A 21,550-nucleotide genomic window follows, 5' to 3' on the forward strand; every position below is an offset into this window, starting at 1 on the left:
ATATCATATTTTTCTGGCGGATTTGCGGCGATAAGTGCAATCAACCATTCGAATGGTGCAGAGTATTGTGATGTGGTAGGGCTCCTCATAGTGCAACCTGGGTAGCGAAATTCTATCATAAGTCATTATAATAACGCTTGGTCATTGTTTGGAACATCCTAATAATAAATAACAAACTCTAATCCAATCCGAAGGTGCATATGCATCCTCGAATGGTTGATAGCACATATCGCAGCAAATCCACGAGAAAAATATATCAGCTTTTGAAGTGCTGTTGTGAATCGACCGCTCATTTCTACTATCAAAAATGGTTGTTTTGGTGTCTTATATCCTCTTAAAGTTTTCCCATGACTTTAGAATCGGCCTGTATACACACAATGTCGTACATACATTACATCAAAAAAAAAAAAACAATAAGACACCATTATAAATATAAATTTTTAATTCATTCAATAAATAAGTAACAATATTTATGGAGAAAAATATATACTGTTAATATTTCTGTAAATATTACCCACGCAATTATAGCTATTTTTCCATAAAGAAAATGTTATCTTTTCTACCCATCATTCCAAAGAATAACTAGAGTTCTTTGGAATGAATGTTCATCAATTCTTTGTTAATGAAACTGATGTTTGGTATCGAAACCTTTGTTTTGTGTTTCATGTTTGTTTATCAACCTGCAACACTATTTAAGAACGACCGTATAATTGTAACGTCTTGTGACAAAACCGTTTTCACTTTCTTGAGGTGAATGATTTGAAGTGACCATGTGTGTCTGTAATTTCGTACATTCCCAAAAATGTCACAATATGATACTCGAGCATTCTTTAAAAAGCCCTATAGTGCTTGACTAGTTGACCTGCGAGCCATTATCGAGGCGTTTCCAATGATATTACATTTCTTTCTTCCGTTAAATCAGAAGGTGATTAGCTGATCAATGTCATACCACAAGGCAATAAGAACTGATCACATAACACACGAGTACTGCCCTTGCAGAAATGTTATCTCATCAACTGCTGCGTGTAATTATGAATGTAACGGATCGGAAGCGAAAAAGAAAATGAAGAAGTGAATTGCAACTAATAATAGCGATATAATAATCAGATGTAAAACAAATAAGGCAAAACAAGTTCACGAAATGATGGCGCTGGAAATGCTTTGGGTTAAACGCTCGTTTTTTGCGGGTCACGTGTTGATGGAATCAAGTGTTTGGTATCAAAACTTTTGTTCTCTGTTTCACATGTTTGTTTGCCTGAGTTTTTTTTGTAGCAAATCTATTCCAACCCCTTTTTTTTCTGCCTGATGAAGGCCTCTATAGATGCTTCGAAACCTGTTATTATTGCCATTTATTGGGAGCTATCACTTATTAAACCATGCACACATTCCTCTTTGCTCTTTCTTTTTTTCTACTTGAGGTGAAGGAGCCATTCCGTCAGTCATTCACCCTTCAACAGCATCCCTTCATTATTTTTTCTCCCCTTCACCTTCATCATAGAAATGGAGAAAACAAAATCCATCTCAATCTGTCTCTTTGGCATTCGACAATGACACGGGCGTCGTCGTCATCATTATAGCTGAAGTGATATTAGGGGGGCTTAGCCTCTAGTCCAGAGATCTTCAACCTTTTCCCAGTCGCGAGCACTGCCTGCACCCATCGTCAAAAGAAGCGTACCCCTACGACAAGTTTAACATACGAATGCATGAAATGACGATGATTTCAATCCTTGAATGTGTTTTACTGGAACGGTAATCGTGTGCTCGCGAGCACGAAATTGGACATGGGCATCGAGCATTCTGTGTCATGGCCCCCACATCCTGGAGCGGGGCCTCTAGGCTGAGATCTTCTGCGGACCCCTCGGTCAGACTTATCACGGGCCCCATCTGTAGTTAATTTATAGCGTGAAAAATCAAACATTTATGAGAACTGTCCCGGGCCCTGTCAGCCCCCCCCCCATTTGTATGGGCCATGCTCTGTGTACTTCAGGGAACACCGTGGTGCTCGTGAGCAACGGGTTGAAGATGCCTGCTCTAGTCCATAGAGACACCACAGCCATTTGAACAATCTGATAATACACATCCATAATTCCTCAATTATGATCATAAAAAGTCATAACTGCTGCTCTAATTATCTATTATCCGGATTGAATGGGGAAAATGTTTAGCTTATTTTTCATTTACTTTTTTTTGGACTACGTTAGTTCTCTTCCCCTTCAACATGACAACATTTTAACATGTGCAACATGTAACAACGGATATAGCTATAGCCACTGGCCCAATCATCATCCGCCATTTATGCGCAGTGTGACGTCAGTATTATCACTGCAGCCAATAGTTGGCAACCTATGTCATTTTTTAAAGCAATTAAATGTCACTTTGACGTCACATTGAATAGAAAACCAGTTTTTCCTCGATGAGCCAGCTAGGGATTTTTTAAGGTATCTTGGGGGAGGGGGTAATAGCTATTTTGTGGCCCGGTGAACATTCTTATGATCCTACAATACCCGTATAAGCGTTTTAATAAGGCCTAAGACATATATTTTCAACACACGACAAAACATATATAAATTGATGGAATTGATAGAACTGCTATGTAAAAGAGCAGTTGAAGCAAAATTAAAACCCGAAGCTCGTGTATTTTGTGGCTGGTCTAAGCTGCACTTTTCTAGACTACAAAATTCTAGGCCTGTATAGTATTACCAGTGGTTCCTAACCTGCGATTCGCGTATAGGAGAGCGTACGCGAGCTTCCTACGCATTTCTAAAGCGTGAGACCAGTCATCTGGGAATAGTGTTATTATGCATATCTAGGGATAATCACGTCTCCTACGCAACTTTAAGTGATACACGTGCCTTCAATTCATTTCTGTACACAATCTTGAAATCTTGAATGGTGGAACGAGTGTAGGCTCAGCTGATAGCCTCTTTGTCATATCTATGCCTATTCGGAAACATTAGTGCGCTAAGCAAATGACTTTTCTATTATACCTTATATATTAAAATTTTCTATTATACTTTATTAAATACTTTAAATTTCCAGGTGCCCTTTTTGTTCGATAAAAATACAATGGATCCAGCAAAATCATGTTGGACAGTGGGGAGGGGGGAGGCCATGTCCCCCACCAGGTATAATATTATCATAGGTTATGCAAAATAAGAAGTGTGATGGGATTAGGGTGAATAATATCGAAAATATTGTGAAAATATGAGGTATCGATTAGAAAAAACAAATGTATGTATACCCACATACAAAAATATTATCACGTGTGAAACACTGGTATTATGCTAATTTGGCGAAATAATATGAAATGAATATATGAATTTTATTTACACATTATAATCTCTTTATGTAACGACCGTCAGAAAATATTTAGGTCCAGAAAATCTGTCTTTGCGTACAAGAATATGGAGCGATTTCCAGCCACAACACGCAAGTAAGTTGAAGAGAGATCAGCGAAAATTGACATCCAATTGACTAATACTGAAGTATATACTGTATATTACGACATGTTACATTCTAAACCCGTTTTATCATTGCTATTTTTTTGCGGGAAAAACGTATAATTTATAGGGTACTATATTTATTAATTCCACGTATTTCGTCACGAGATTATTCCACATTCCTGCACGACTGTGAGCGCATTGCTGTTCTTATTCGGAATTCATATCGCGCTCTGCTTCTGTGAAAAGGAAGACAAGTATAGATCTTCACGAGAGGCTTTGACCTTTAAAACAACCCAACGTCCACGTAAACATTGAATACATAATCACAAGCAGTGTCTGGTGTGTATATATTATTATTATTTAACCCTTTCACGAATAACTTCCCGTTCCTGTCCGGAAAGGGTCGACATTTTAAGAGAAGAAGAGTGACAAATACGCAAATGTGTTGGAAATAACTTCAATATATACGAAGAAAAAGAAAAACACCACCAAAGAAAAAACCGTCCACAGAATACTTAACGATATCCGAGACGGCCATTACACAGAATTAATTTGCATAAACCGAGTGAAGCGATCGATTAATTTTCTCCGCTGATGGATATCGATCGTTTTCTCTTCTTTTAAAGGGTCGTCCCGAGAACAAATTAAATGTAGCAGCTAATTACTCGAAAATTGATGATTACTTACTCGGGCTTTGCTTAGATCATATTTCATCATCCCTGACCAGGAAAAGATTCTCTCCAAATCTCATCAAGTAATTTGAATAAAAAGCCATAAAGTTATTTAAATTTTCCGTCCGAATTATTTTGATGAGATTCAAAGTCTTTCCTGGCTTGATATTATCATAATAATCGATATACGAATAATTACTAAATACAAATACAAATACAAATACAAATACAACACCACAACAGGCAAAATGCCCAACGAGGTGGCTGATAAAAAGATGCCCATAAAAATATGGTTGTCATATGTTTCAAAAATACAGCAACCCAATTAAAAATGCAATTAACACAAATTACAAACAATATATACACATGATAAAATATTATACAATGCCCATAAAGAATACTTATGGTTGTCTTATTCTAAGAATGGATAGCTTCCCGATTTACCCCAACATGTTTATCGTATTTCTTTTTAAACGTGTCAATTGTGTTACAATTTACTACCTCCGGGGGTAAGCTATTCCATTTATTAACAACCCTATTGGAGAAAAATTCCCTGCGACACCATAACCTTGCATTGTCCCTCACCAATCGATACTGGTGTCCCCTTGTAAAAGCAGTCGATTGGCGGTGTACTAAAAGTTCATGGTCCATCCCATCCATCCCATTGAAAATTTTGAACACTTCGATCATATCTCCTCGACACCTGCGTTCATCCAATGTAAACATATTCAAAAAATGAAGTCTTTCTTCATAACTCAAGCCCTGTGTGCCAATAAGGACACGCGTAGCTCTTCTCTGCACCCCTTCAACCAAGTCTATGTCCCTCTGTAGGTATGGTCTCTAAAGTGCTTGATGGCAATGTGAGTGATTTTCTTGTTCCGAACGGAATTCAAAAATGATGTTTTTATTTTGAGCAGCTATATGCTTAAATGTATGACTTGAAATAATATATATTTCAATATAATTCTTCAATTTAACACCCGTTGTCCCATGAATTCGTAAATAGCTTAAGAAAAAAAAAATCATAATAAAAACTCGCAAACATCATAAAAAGCTAAAAAAAAATCATAAAAAACTCAAAAAAATCTCAAGAATTGGAATATATGAGTGCGGTTTGCAAAACAGATATTCTCCCGAAAGAGGATTGTTTTTTAGTACAAATAAAAAATTTTATCAACTTTTTGTCGATAGAGAGAGCTGCACGAAAGTGCAGATGATTGGAAATATGCAAATCAGAGTCCGATAAAATGCAGGACGTACGATCGACAGCTTATTTGTCAATTTTTCTGTTACTGCATAAAGTAACAGGATAAAGTACTCTGCTTAGATAAGGTTTTCATAGTGATGTTGACATCGGTGATGAAATCACTATTGGCGAAATTGTTTTACGACGGCCACGAATCGCCGGCTGAAGCTTTACGAACGTTTCAGACACAGAATAGGTTGAGGAAGTTGTTTACCATGTAATGTTATTTGTTTTTTGCAGCGCCCTCTATCGACAAAACCAGAAATAATTTCCCCTGAGTCAACAAAAACAAAACCAATCCTTCTTAGTGTGAATAAGTTTTCCCGTACCACATTCAACTGTACCAAATTCCTTAATTTTTATGAATTTTCAAACAGTTTACGACTTTATTGGATACCTGTATTTAAAATGTATGATTTTTTCCCCTCCAGCTATATAATTGGATTTTTTCCGTAATTGGACTAATATACAATTTTTTTTTTCGAAGATGCATAAAAAATAGAAAAATTCACATGTCCAACTTGAAATAATACATGTCCGAATCAATACATCATAGCATCGGGAATGTGGTTAAAGATATACATGTCCGGTCAAAATTTTTACATGGCCCGGGTATGTCGGACAAATCCACAGGTTTGTCTAGGCCTGAGGTCACTATTAAGTACATTCAACTCACATTTGTCAGTTTCTTGCGGGTTTTTTTTCATTTTGTTTTCAAGAATCAGAATAATATTATTTCTGTTCAGTATCAGAGCAATTAATTATGAGATTCTAACTTCTTAACTTATTTAAAAACCTTTACTTTCGTTTTATTTTTAAAATAATGAATTACAATTTTCCAATGAATTTTTGAAACCAAAATTTTGCTTTATTTGGCATTTTTTTCCATTAAAAGTTTTTCGAAAAACATTCAGTTGACCTATTGAAATTATCGTAATTTCCCTTAATAAAGCCACGGTTTAAATAGCTTCAAAAGTGCAGTTTTCTCGATTTTGAATCAATTTTTTTAAAGTTTCATTGATGTCATGCTACTTTATCATGCGCTCAAGCTGTTAAAAATATCTATAAAAAAAATGGCAAAAAAAAAAATCAAGTATTGGAGATATATAAATCTTTGACAGACATTAGTAAATACAATGTGTGTAAAACATTTGAAATAACTGAATGGTTAAGTAATATTTTAATGTTATTTCTTCTGGAGAAAGTATTTAACCATGTTGAAAGGTAAGAGACCCCTCAACTCATTTTTGACACAGCTCCTGCAATCCTTTTCGGTGGTTCCCAACTTCGAGGTGCCATTGCGAGTCGATCTCCCCTTTAAAAAGTCTTGCCACAGAGAGCAACACACCTACAAACGGTAAAAATGAAATTCAATCATTACACTTCACTTTTGATGTATAGATGGAAGCACTGAAAAATCAGACAGAACACAAGATACGCACTCAGACTGTTAAGTACACACACTTACACTTCCGGCACAACTCACTAGGCAGTAAATTTCCCCTAGATGGCGATAGATCTGAGTTGTGCTTGGTTTGAAAGAAATCTCCTCCAATCCAGGACAAAAATATACAATACTTTTGTACATGATAACTTGCTACTTAAATAACATATTTAAAAAGTGTCAAAAAATTGGACATTAATTTAGAAAGTTTGTACTTTGTAGTTAATGGAAATTTCAAATTAATGATTTTAATTAATATAAATAAATTAATTTAATTAAAATAATTAATAAGTAACGTTTTTTTTGGAAAACCTCATGTACCATATAACAAAAAATAAATTTAAGAAAAAAACTATTTTTTTTACTATTTTTAAAAAATTTATTTCTATTCATGATCTTAGAAAAAAAAATTCTAGATCGAAAATCAGGATAAAATTGTTAAAATTTCATTTTTGAAAAGCCGTGAAAAATTAATTTTTTTGTATATACAAATTTTTAAAAATACTCTGTGTGGTGCTTTATTTTTAACAAGTGTTTAGTTTACAAGAATGTCGATTTCATACAAAAATTTGCATGAAAATTAATTGAAAAAAAAAATAAACAAAGTGTTGCACAAATGCAATGTCAGTTAAAAATGACGTAAGAGACGAATAACTGATTAACTATATTTCCACTATCAACATTTCTAACACGGCCAAAGTTTCTACACTTACAAAAAAAATATTTTTTCTTATTTCCCGTTGACATCGGAGAAGACCTCAGATTATCTTTTTCTACTTTTAAAATATTCTGAGGTATTTCTTAGTATTTACTGCACCAGAGAACTTCCTAAACTAGCTCCAAGAAAAATCACTGAAGCTAAGCATAGGTATATTATCCTTAGGCTACCCTAATTCTTTTCTAATGGGAAAACAAAATCTTATTGATCCTAAATCCACAAAAGCTTTTTAAAAAAAACCATGTTGAAAAGAGAAAGGATTATTTTAATCAATGATGAAAATTGACATGAAAAGTTCCCGTAAAAACAAGATTTCACATGAAGAATTCAGTGGAGATGAAATAATGATATAAAGGATTTAATAAGATAAGAATTTCTTATATCTTTTCTTGAAGAAGAAGACATCATCAGGTGGATGAAGATTACGATGTCAAGACGAGTTTCAAGACGAAATTGATGTCTCCTTTCATTATTATCATTATTACTTTTTTTTAAAAAATGTTTTTATCTTCAAATTAATGATGAAATTATGATGAGATGAAAATGATTAAGTTAAGTTCATTAATGTTTTACGAGGAAGGATTTTATTGAATAAAAAGGGGATTCCGGTAAAGATACATTTTTTTTTTTGTTCTTATATTTCCTCTTGGAAACTTAATTAATGCTGTCAGTATTGAGAGAGGATTTTACTCGAAGTTATAATTGAAAGTTTTTGTTGTTGTTGGAGTGAATGGAATGAGGACTGACGGGACTTGATGTTACATTTTCAAGACATGGATAAGAAATTATTGAAAATTTTATCTTTTGTCGTTGATGAATATTTTGATGGAATTGTTGATGAGTTTCTATTTTTATTATTATTATTATTTTTTTGGAATGACTAGAATTCCTCTGATTTGTTGGTTGTCGGTATAGAAATTTGGGCACTATACGATTACTAAATGGAGTTTTTGGAATTTTTCCCATCACTGATGTACAGTAAGCTTCGCAAAACTTAGCGTCCCAACCCGAAGGTTATACGCCTTAGTCTGATGAGATCAGACAATCGCTTCAATAGTCCTGCCCAGGACAAGAGGTGTAACCCATTTTGTGTTACAATTTAAACTAAGTACTACTTGTATGTACTAGTTGATGTACAGTAAAAAGTCCGTTGTAATAACAGTTAACAATCATGAGGAAAATGGTCGTTATATTCAACTCTCGTTATGAGCGAATTTCCAATTTTCTATGTCCCGTTCCTTCTTAGAAGTGCCTCAAAGTAATTTTTATGAAAAGCATGTGCTATGGCAAGAGTCATGTTTAATTCTTGAACAGAGAGAGAGAGAGGGAAAAATGTATTTTTTGTGAGAATATTTTCGATGTTGTAGCTAATGCTTCTTAATTTTCAACAACTCGCTTATATTTATATTTTTGTCTTTAACATTAGCTATTTCACAATCATTTGCAAATCATTTATTGTAGTGATATTCTCGTTATAAGCCATACTCGTTATATCGGACTTTCATTGTATTTATTCAGGGTGTCTGGCCTAAAAATGTCTAAAAAAAAAGTAACGGCTTATAGAGAGTGAGAGAACAACACATGGCTACTGATAAATTCAAGTTGTATTGAAGAGGGTAACTCTTCAAGTTTATTTGCAGGTCAATCAAGTTCAACATGATCACTCCTAGTCGCTCTGCTGATGTCAAAGCGGTATTTGATCTCTTGCCAATTTTTTAACAGCATTCAAGGTATTATCAATTTATTATTATTCAAGGTATAAATCAACTGCGGCAGAAGCTGTTTTATATCACATGGAAGGCTTTACATTTCACTCAGTTCGAACACTAGGTTTAACATGCTCCACTGATTTAAATACAGCTATCCAAAGCACGCACTGAACCTTATATTGTGGTGCCCACATGGTATTACTCCTACTATCCAACCTCACACGCATCTCATAAAAATTCTTCTTAGAAACTTTTAATGAATTGGTGCATGTCGGAATCTGCCTTTATATGTGCTGTGTAGCATCATCTAGTTAGTTTCTGAAGAATGTCTGTGTTGTGTTCCAAAAATGCAGCCATCTTTCTACGGAACTCGGAAGCAAATAACTCGGCAGCTCATTTTGATCGTATAACGTACTATGCGTGAATTTGAAATTTTGTCAGCCTCATTATCTCTACGCTCTCTTTAGAGGGTTTCTTTTTAGAATGGGTGATCCGCTTGCATTTGCACATTGAAGCTGGGAAATCACAGAAAACAAACCTCAGCCAACAACGGCATTCCCATCAAAAACCCCTGCAAATCAGCTTAACTACTGCAAAAAGTGTCTCAAAGCAGTAATCGACTGTGCGCAGGAACCCATTGCGTGAACTGATCCAGGAGGGGGGGGGGGGGGGGCTGGGAGCGATCACCCCTCACCAGAGCCAAAAGATGAGGGGAAATGTTCATCTGTCTCATAAGATACTGGACGAGCTTAATTGTGTGTGTGTGTGTGTCTGCCTCCACTATATTAACAGCTGAAGACGTCTGCCTCAGCTTCATTCACAGCTGAAGACGTCTGCCTCAGCTTCATTCACAGCTGATGATGTCAACCTCTACTCATTTTCGAAGCTGAATATGTCTGGTTCAGCACTGTTCGGAGCTGGAGATATTTGCCTCGGCATTATTTGTAGCTGAAGATGTCCGACCCCCCCCCCCCTTCATTTGGAGTTGGAAATATCTACTTAGGCTTTCACTCGCAGCTGAAGATCTCTACCGTGGTTCATGCGCGGATCCAGAGGGAACGATGGGGCAATTGCCCCTCCCAAGACCCAAAATCGGAGAAAAATTTATTTGTCCCGTAAAATACGGGACGACTCAACTGACCTGAACAATAAATCGCCTCTCCCTAGATCCGCGATTGGAACGACCATGGTATAAAACTGAGATAAAAAACATGGAGCAATACCCTATCGACTTAATAACTAAGTATTTGTGGTTCTCTCAGTACAAGAGCTGGATACCTTCAACTCAAATATCAGTTATGATAATTACGTGACCCCCTACATGGGTAAAGCTGACAGCGCTTTAGCCCGGGGGGGGGGGGGGCAGGGAATAATCTCTACACAGTATTATATTATTTTTGTTTTGTTTTTATCTTAATAATTTATTAAATGGACTCCAGGATATATGGGTCGCTTAGATAGATGACCATGTAAATTTGAATCAACTATACATTTTTTTGATTGGATGCCAGCTTGAAAGCAAACGTTAAATAGAAACGCGATTTGATGATATTAATAATGGACTTGATCAATGTCTTGCACAACCATTATAATGTTAATGGCCATCATGAGTATTACATTCGAATAAAAACTGTATAATTATTCATGGGCCAAGTACAGCATCTTAGTTCACGAATTAATTTCTAAAGACTTGTCTGAGTAGTAATGAACAACTCACCCATGGTGAGCAACCACTCTTTTGAATAATTTGTTTTGCCACTTAATGGTTTATCCCGATCTAGGTTTCCGCTGCCGATAGGCATTGCGCCAAATCGCCAGGAAATCTTTTATTTGGTGAGTAAACAAATGTCCAAGTTCGCTAAATAATGAGAGTACATTCACTAATTTTACCAAATCCAATGTAAATTTTTTCCCCCAATTTGGCTGAAGATATTTTTGTATGATGAATGTAATTATTACGATTATTCACCCCGTTCTATTCATTCTAACCTAACATTTAGATTGCTGAACCATAAAAAACTTTCTAGGCAATGGAGTGTTTTGTTTCAGTTCTTTAGACTTGTTTAGGGTGAACATACGTTCCGTATTTCCCGGGACAGTTCCGGTTTTTCCTTTTTTCCTGGCTGTCCCGACCTTTTTTGCAAAAATGCTTCTGTTTTTCGCGTATTTTCAACGAATACAACTTGCATTTTTATTCTTCAAATCAACGATTAAAATTATCTTCCCAACTAATGACTATCTTATCCACTTATCTCAAAATTCTACAATACATTACTACCAGAAATCACTCACAATACTAATTTATCATCCTTTAAAAAATGTGTCAAGCAATACATGTTTTCACTTGATGGCATGGAAAATTTGTTTTAATGTTTTTCTGTTGCTCATGTAATTCTTACATAACGTAACAGTTTTATTTAATTACAAGCTGCCTCTAGTTGTTTTTGCTTTGATTCCAACATCCAAAAAAATGTTTATTTTTAGATGCGGCATGTAGAACTGTTTTTAAATTGCACTCCTCTGTTGCCATGGATTTTTATTTTAATTTGAACAATTTGAATTTTTTAGTTGAATATTCTGTTTTCCATACAAATTTTTACTAGCATTTACCAGAGTGGGTCATTTTTGTGTTGATTGACTGCTTGGTAAATTTTTCTCTATTTTTTTGTACTTTTATATGATAACAATAAATTTTATTTGATGTGAAGAAAAAAAACCTCATTAAAAAGCATTTACCAGAGTGGGTCATTTTTGTGTTGATTGACTGCTTGGTAAATTTTTCTCTATTTTTTTGTACTTTTATATGATAACAATAAATTTTATTTGATGTGAAGAAAAAAAACCTCAAAAAATTACATTACGAGATAGTTATGACTACAAATACGAATATTCATCTTACGTATTTGACATGTTTTTTTTTAATTTGAAGTGGCGTTTTATTTCCCGCGATATTGACGACTTTTCTTCGATTTCCCCACAAGTTGGCAACTTCGCTTACTTTTGACACCATTTTTGGCGATAATTAGTATTGTCCCGTATTTTTCCGTATTTCGAAGCCCAATTTCCCTTATTTTTCTCGAGCAAACATGGTCAGCCTACACATGTAAGAAAAATTAATTAAACCTTTTTCCAACTCAATAAACTTCAAAATTGCCCTCCAACAAAATAAATTTCAACGTTCCATTACGAAATTAAAGGAAATTGACATTAAAAAAGTGTTTTACCAATAATAAAATTGAATATCCAGAAATATGAAATTACAGTATTTATATTTATTATTTATCTCTATAGAGTGTGGTTTTTTTCCTGAATAAAATAAAAGTTGTATGTAAAAACCATCGTTCACAAGACTAATCATTTTTGTAAGTTATCTTATTTATGTATATAGTATATATTATATTATTTTTTAATTTAACTTCTATGTCAAAATTTGTACGACATACGCATCACTTACGGGCAATATTAATGAGCGTTTTAAAATGAAAACTTGATACATAGTTATAAATAAGATAAGATACTTGAAACTGAACTGAATTAAAATTTATTCTCTTATTCCGAAGGGTAAGCACTTCTTGATTAATCTTAACGGCGAGACACTCAGGGCATATGAATATTTAAATTGATATTATTAGCCGTGCAATGGCTCCTTTTCCTTACGTCCATCGATTACATTGAAAAATACACCTTCACAGGGTTTAAAAATATTATGCATTTTAATATTTCGATTTCAGCCGCTAAGTTTTTCTTTTGCAATTAACTTTGTATATTATTATTTTTTTATTACTGATATTTATTGGTTGGTTTATTTGAAAATGATTGTTAAGTGGTTAATACAAATTTATAGTGACACTATTTTTTTATCGGTAAAATAAAATAGTTTGTTGCTCGTGCCGTCCAAATACGAACGAACAAATTTTGTTCATTTATTCAAAATACATCATAAACCAAAAATCTTGTTCGAAGCTCGGATGTGCAAGTCTAGGATCTGATTCAAGATTACGTTATGAATTATCTGTAGCATACCTAATCTTATGAAAGGGTCTCTATCCTTTAACTTATGTCAAAAAGCCTAAAAACTATGTTCTAGTAGAAATATCAGTACCCTACGGCAATAACGAGATACCTCGCTTCCATAAAAGTCTCTTATTTCAGCATCGATAAGCCCAGATGTTTTTTAAAGAAGATATGGCATTTTGAAGGAGGGGTCGGGGGGGGGGGGTCAGTGATTTCTAATTGTCGCTAAAAGGGGCCAAAAATAATATTGTTTAATCATAGATTTATTTTAAATGTGATACAAATATTTTTGATTTCAACACTAAAAGCTACACCAGCACAATATTATCTATATACTCCACCACTTATTATTTTTGTAAATTTTCAAAAATTAAGAGAAAAAAATGCATTGTTAACACCTTGCGTGCATGATAAAATAGCATGACATCAATGTAATTGAACAAAAATTGACCGAAAATGAAGAAAGGGGGGTTCATTTCATCGAATGAGGCAAATTTCATTGATTCAATCCTGTTTTAAATTAAATTTAAAATCAAAATAAAAAAAATAAAATAATATGTGTGTGTGTGTCTTATTTTTGTGCATAAAATCCAGTAATTAATTATGGATCAAAAATATTTTGTTTCATTTGATGACCTAAACAATTTCTTATTTTGAATCAATTTATATTAAATTGCACCGATGTTTTGCACGCAAGCTGTTAATACAAGGTGCGTTCCATAAGAACTCGGAGTAAAATCATAAAAAGTCAAGAAATATAAGTACAGGAAAAAATAATTCATTTTTTTTCAACATATCTTCCCTCAGATGATATGCAATGGTCCCATCGTTCAATCCACTTTTCAAAGCAAGTAGAGAAGGCTTTATCTGGATGATGTCTCAGTGAACTCTCCGACGGTGCTTCTCTTTCACAATTGGAAACATCCAGAAATTGCATGGTGCAAGATCCGGACTGTAAAAGGGTTGTGGAATGATTTTAATATCGCATTTACCTATATTAAGCTTCAGTTTTGAAAAGTTTGTGACACCACATATCGAGAATGAGTCGGGAACTGGTAGAAATTTCATTTGTGCAAGGTTCACTGAGACAGCTCTCAGAAAAAGCCTTCTCTACTTGCTTTGAAAAGTGGATTGCACAATGGGACCATTGCATACCGTCTGAGGGAAGTTACTTGGAAAAATAGTGAATAATTTTTCCGTATATCTATGTCTCGATTTTTTATGATTTTATTCTAAGTTTTTATGGAATGCAGCTCAGCGTGTAATAAATTTTTTTCTTGATGTTTGTAAATTTTTTTTTATCGAAAAAAAGTATTAGAGATATTTAAAATATTGTATTGGCATAGCATAACATGAATACAATCGAAAGTATGCGAACCAAATTTAAAATAAGTCAATGGTAAAATTACATTTTTTCATTACATTTCTACTAGAGCATAGTTTTTGAGGACTTATGTAAATTCCAGAAAGTATGTAGAACAGGGGTCTTCAAACTTTCAGCCATCGCGGGCCACATTGAAACTTCCCACAAAGTCCGGGGGGGGGGGGGGACCAACTCACATTAACGTGTTTATAATTGTGAGATGTAATCTCGATTTAGAAGGGTTTCATGTACAGTAACATAGTCATATCTTGACAGATGGGCAAAAGGGGCCCTCGAGTTGAAAATGAGCTAAAAATAATTAAATACTTTATTTGTGCAGAAATTATTTCTTTTATTATGAATTGTGTGATTAATTTTGAAATCACGTTTTCGTAGCAATTCTGAAAATATTTTCAATCCTTCACTGCTTTTAATTATCCTGAAATTATTTTTCCTTCAAAATATCTTGGAATTACTTTTTTTAATGAATCTTGAAACTATTTCATCCAATAATTTTGAAATTAAATTTTTATCAATTATGAAATTATTTCTGTCACTACTGTAGAAATTATTCCTTTTAATGGTTCCTCAAGTCATTTCGTTTACTAATTCTAAAATTATTTGTTTGAAAACTTCTAAAATTATTTGTTTCAGTAATGCTGGAATTATTCTTAAATTAATTAGAATTTTTTGATTAATGAAATAATTTAAATAATTCTGAAATTTTCTATTTCATTAATTTCGAAACTATTTCTTTTAAAAATTCTGATTTTTTTTCCATCAAAGTATTTTTCAGCAATTCTGTAAATTCTGTTATTAGGTAGGCTTTTTGGATAGCCCGACACTTCTGCCCGAAAATGTACAAAAACGTTTGGTGGGCCACAACAAAAATCTCCGAGGGCCACATGTGGTTCTTGTTGAAGGTGCCTGAATTAGGAGATTACATATTTCCCTCTGGTTTCCATAAGCACGTATTCTCGAAATTTATCAAGTCCGGGTCTATCGGCCCGAGAACCATCGGAATCTGATCCGTTTCACGCAATTAACGACTGGAGCACTTGATCCCAGAGTTTTATAGATCTTAAGCCCAGCCTCACGCCTCGAGCGAAACAGTATAAAAATGGTTCACGAAAAATACTAACAACCTGGAGAGCATTGTTCGTCCCTTTTCCTTTTCTATTATACATGCGATATTTATTAATGACATAACGCTGCGGTCGATCAATATCTATCTCTTTTTTGTTTTTCACCCGTTTTCTCCATTAAGAAGCAACGCACCTTGGGGCGAAACACGTGAATGTGCAGGTTCATCCCGTTCGTTCCCCATCACAGAGACCTTTTTCTTTTCTTTTCTGTATTTATATCGCCCCGAAGGGTTGGAGAACCTCTCCGCACTTAATTTATTTAACCTAGACGCCTATGTTAAAGGGAAAGGGGTGCAAACGGCGCCAAATTTAATAGCGTATCCATCTAATCGGTATAAACATGTATGGCATCTAAAAAAAGAAAACTTCGAGACCAGTGCCCGTGGTACCTGTGAGAGAATTATTACGGCCGCACATATATGTTATGTAACATACTATGTATGATTCCCATGTGTCTGTGTGTCCTTCCTTCAGGACTATGCGGCGCCTTCCGAGAGTTCAAGGCCACGGCCCCGAAAGAAAGTCATTGGACAGGCAACGTTATATCTTAAGGTTATTTCATTAACGTTTTACTCCTTTTCTCACTAATTAGTCATTATTTTTTTTCTCAAGTTATCATTATTGTTATTACCTTTAATTAAAGGAAGAGTCCAAACAGAGTCATTTGTATGTTTTTTTCCTCCCGTTTGGTGAGCTAATATATAGAAAGCGTTATATTCTTTCCACTCTTTCCAGATGATTATGTAAATATTGTTCTGCGAGTTTCGTATTTGAAGGGATGAAAGTTATTAAGATAAATAAAATATATAGATTTTTTATTGGATATATTTGACATTGCAAAGGAAATGCAATAAAATACAATATGCATCGAACGTATTGAACTTACGTGATGTCACAGCAGCGAACATCCAACCCAAGTAGAAGAGTTGGATCAAACGCGTAGTCGATATTAACATCTTTGCACCTGAAAATATGAAAAGATTTTTAATTTGTTAATAATTGAAGATTGTTTAGTTATTGAATATAATATTATTGAATAATTTATTGAATATAATTCGAGTATTGTGTATTGATTTACCATTTCTATCAAATATCAATTTCATCAACTTTTAAGTTTATAAATTTTATGCATTATTAACTTCATTAACAATGAAATTTATGAATTTCACAAACAGTCAAATCAACCAACCATCAAATTTACGAACTGCTAAATGTCATAAAATATCGACTTTGTTTTTTTAAGAAATATCAAATTTATCTATTTTAAGAACTATCAAATTTATCTATTTTAAGAACTATCAAATTTATCTATTTTAAGAACTATCAAATTTATCTATTTTAAGAACTATCAAATTTATCTATTTTAAGAACTATCAAATTTATCTATTTTAAGAACTATCAAATTTATCTATTTTAAGAACTATCAAATTTATATATTTTAAGAACTATCAAATTTATCTATTTTAAGAACTATCAAATTTATCTATTTTAAGAACTATCAAATTTATCTATTTTAAGAACTATCAAATTTCCAATTTTAAGTACTGTCATTCTCATCAACAAATAACAACTTATCGTTTTATAAATTATCTACCATATAAATGATGAATTTCAACTATGCATTTATCCACTAATGATTTTATGCAACATTAATCTCGTCTATGATCAATTTTACCCATTATCAAATGGATCAACGATTATGAACGTGTTTCATCAACTATGAAATTTTATGAACTATCAACCACAGCAATCATCAAATCCATAAACTACCAAATTTAACAAATCCATCAACTATCAACCTTATCAATAATGGTAATTATTAATTTCATCAACTGAAAAATTTATGAATTCTCAATTTTATGAGCTACCCAACTATTTTGGTGTAATTATGAGAAAAATATTTAAATTTATAATGCTTTGGCTCTTTCCAAAAGATACCCTAAATAGCTGTATTAGGAATACAAAATTGCAGAAATCGAAAATTTAACTGGATGATAAAAAATCTTAGGAGAAGCTTGTTTCTAAGAAAAATTTCTCAGAAGGAATTGCCTTCAAAAGAAAATAGTAAAGTTGAGGATGTTTACTTACGCTGGTGCAAAGTCGTATCGAATGGTATTATCAAATGGATTATGATGATTATGAACTAATTTCATCAACTATTAAATTTTTGAATTTATGAACCATCTATCTTATCTATTAAATTCCATAAACTACCAAGTCACCAAATCCATCGATAATCAATTTTATCAATTATAAATTTGATCAACTGTCAAATTCATAAAATATCAATTTTATTAACTAAACTATTTTGATAAAATTATAAAAATTATTTGAATTTATGTTTCCGTTTTTTCCAAGAGATGCATTAAATAGCTGTTAGGAATTTAAAATTTCACAAATTTAAAATTTTTAAAATTTTTTACATTTTATGATGAAATACAATACAATAATTCGGTAATTGAAAGAAGAATTAATAAAATAAAATTATACGATTATTAGAAAATACATATTTTTTTAATATTGAGAATCAGATGAACAAGCTGTAAACCTATAAACTAGCGCATCCATGTTTAAATTTCTACTTATACCAAGAATAGCATTTATTAATAAAATAATATTTCGATATTTTTTCCCAATGATAATTTACAATACTTTCTTTAGGCAACATTCCAAAAAAAAAAAAAAAAAAAAATATATATATATATAATATCGAGTAATTTACATACATCAAAATAAATAATCGCACACACATAATTATAAAAATTTTTTGGATTTGTTATGTTTAAATTCTTTCTAAAGAAAATACGCTAGGTAGCTCTTGGGAATCTTAAATTTTACAAATTAAGCATTTTATTGTATGATAAAAATTCTTAATTTTATGATAAAATACAATACAGCAATTTATTAATTAAAAGAAAAATTAAGTTAATAAAATTATACCATTACTAGAAAATAAAAAAACAGATATAAAAACGCAGATGAAAAAGCAACAAACTAGCGCTTTCATATTAAGGATAGCAATAATACAAATTTATTAATAGAAAATATTTCGATATTTTTTTCCGATCATAATTTATAATACGTTCTTCAGATAAAATCTAAAGAAAAAAAAATTGAGCGATTTATACATATCAAAATGAATAAACGTAGACATATCATAACATTGGTTAGTATTCAAAGTTGTCTCTTGAAAAAGTAAATGAAGAATTTAATAATAAATTATGTCTTAAAAGCAAGAGAGGTTTTTCAAGTTATCCGGTATACTTGCATGCCACGTGGACGGATCTTACAAAAAAACAAAAGTATTCTTTTACGATTTTTTTTACGCATTTGAAGAAAAAGAAAAAAAAATAATCTTAGGAGGGGTTTGTTTCTAAGAAAAATTTCTCAGAGGGAATTGGACTCAGAAGAAAATTAAAAAAAAAAAAGGGGATAAAGTTTATGATTCACTTACGCCGGTATAAAGTCGTATCGAGGTCTGTAGCGCCAGCGAATAAGTAGTAGAACGAGTCTCCGTGATCTGAATATTGATAGTCAATTTTTTTATATATTTATTATCACTATTATTATTTAGGGTCTTTAAGGAATGACCAAGTGAACGTATGGAGCGCGTAAATCAAGGGTGACTGACCAAAAGGTTAAAGGGAGAGGTTGAAGTTCTTCTTTTATTTATTTATTTTCCTTTTTTTAGTCTGTGAATTTATGCGAAAGGCAAACAAAACATTTACCTGATGACCAGCCAAATACCAATTTATTTATTTTTTTTTTTACTTTCTGTCATTCTTCTTTTTCCTCCAATCTTTTCTACTTGTTTTTTTCTTTTCCTTAATTATTATTTTCTTCTCCGAGATAAAGAAGAAAGAAGAAGAAAAGTAAAGATGTCTGGCTTTCTCCGATGTGGTTTTCTAACAGGTAAATGCACCTAAAGAGCTAGAGATGCTCGTGTCTCTGAGAAAGAAAACTTTCGTTTATTTGTAACTTTTTTTTTTAACCAAGGACGAATGCTGTTCTAAATATAAACTTATTTAAAAAGTTGGCCGGCTTGATAGATTTTTTAGCTGTTTTTTTCCATCATTTAATCTTATCTCTTTATAAAATGCAGTCTTTGTTATGATAAGTGTTTTTCGAATAGGATGATTTAAATTCTGTTTTACATCTGAAAATAGCTATTGTAAAAATTAATCACAAGTATTGTTGAATAGAGGTTATGACGAACAAAAAGTTTAATAATAAATTGTGGTTTATTTGTATCGAATTAGTAATTTTATTCTTCTCTTGTTAACTTGTCAAATTAGGTTTTAGTTCATGATTTTCGCTACAGTTTTTCCTTTTAAATAATTATTTGCTGTGAATTGATGAATATCACGATAAAAAAGAAATTATTTTCTTCTAATCATGCATTTTTAATTTCATTTCAGAGGACATAATTTTCAGAAAGAATCTAGAAACATATGGCTCCTGATATAGTAATGCGTATATTATTTGTATTTAATTTATTTTATTTGTATTTAAGTATATCAGTAACATAACATATAATCCAAAAATAAATATTGTAAAAAAATTAATGTGAGATACTGTTTTATATTGGCTATGATGTACAAAAAATTTAACGATAAATATGTATTGAGTTACTAGTATTATTTTGTCATAATTAACCTCAGTCAAACTATGTTTTCGTTCATAATTTACTCAAAATATTCCATTCTAAACAACCATTTGCTATAAATAGATGAATATCCCAATAAAAAATATTCTTTACTTCTAATTATGAATTTTTAATTTTTAAATTATAATCTAAAAATAGCTATTTTAAAAAGTAATGATACTAAATACTGATTCATATTGACTATGATGTGTAGAAAGTTTAATAATAAATTGTGGTTTATTTGTATCGTGTTAGTAATCTTATTTTTTTGTTATTAACTAGTCGAAGTAGGTTTTAGTTCATAATTTTCACAATATGATAATTTGTGATAATTTGCAATGGATGAATATTACGATTTTCTAAATGGATAAATTTCAATATTAGAAGATATGCTTTGCTTCTAATTATGAGTTTTGAAATTGTAACTTTGTTTCAGAGGTCATAACTATTAAAATTAAATGAAAATATGGTCTAATATAGTAAAAGGCATGCACATAAATTGATTATATTTTCATCAAAATGTAATGCGAAAAAGTTATTACCATCAGAAAATGGCAATTTATAAGTATATAGCAAAAAGATATAATCTAATAAAATGAAAAGAATGCATATTTATTTACTATCTTCATGACATTATTTTTCTTGTAAAATAATTGAGATCACTCATGTTTTTGATTTAACACGTTTCTTGTGAAAATCGCGTTTAAAATTTTAATTGATGAGTTTTTTCTGTAAAAAAAATGTGTTTTTGAAATATTTCAAACAAAAATTCTCTGAAAATGAATTATTGTTATTTCAAGACATCTGTAGTGTACGAAATGATCGATAAAAATGCCGTATAGAAGCGTTTACAGTGTTTTTTTTTATCCATTTTAAATTGATGCATTTCATCCTGATGATCATCGTTTGTCAATTATGAAAGAAAAAGGTATATTAGGAGCTTATACTAAAAATATTACACTATCGGCTGATCTACGATTGTCTTCCATCATCGAGAAATAAATTGAATTTTTATTTGTACATTTCTAACAGTACAAATTTAAAATCTGCATAATTGAGAAACTAATTAACTAACATAATTGATAACTAACACAATTGATTAATTATTCAATCTTTTCTAACATACACATCCAAACAAAATGCATTTTTCGG

At 32.1% G+C, this 21,550-nt stretch overlaps 1 protein-coding gene across 1 annotated transcript in view; it reads right to left on the minus strand.

Moving 5' to 3' along the window:
- LOC149089987 (uncharacterized) overlaps nucleotides 1-21,550 on the minus strand; it is a 70,811-nt gene that overhangs the window by 35,018 nt on the left and 14,243 nt on the right. The window contains exon 2 of the mRNA XM_089231785.1: nucleotides 16,640-16,717. Coding sequence (XP_089087911.1) covers nucleotides 16,640-16,709 — 70 coding nt within the window. The 5' untranslated portion in view covers nucleotides 16,710-16,717. The remainder of the gene's footprint in view (nucleotides 1-16,639; nucleotides 16,718-21,550) is intronic.

The sequence above is a fragment of the Pholcus phalangioides genome, unplaced genomic scaffold, assembly GCF_987345545.1.
Source record: "Pholcus phalangioides strain wild (caught in Gottingen) unplaced genomic scaffold, Ppha-v1.0 ptg000001l_1, whole genome shotgun sequence".
Taxonomy (NCBI): domain Eukaryota; kingdom Metazoa; phylum Arthropoda; class Arachnida; order Araneae; family Pholcidae; genus Pholcus; species Pholcus phalangioides.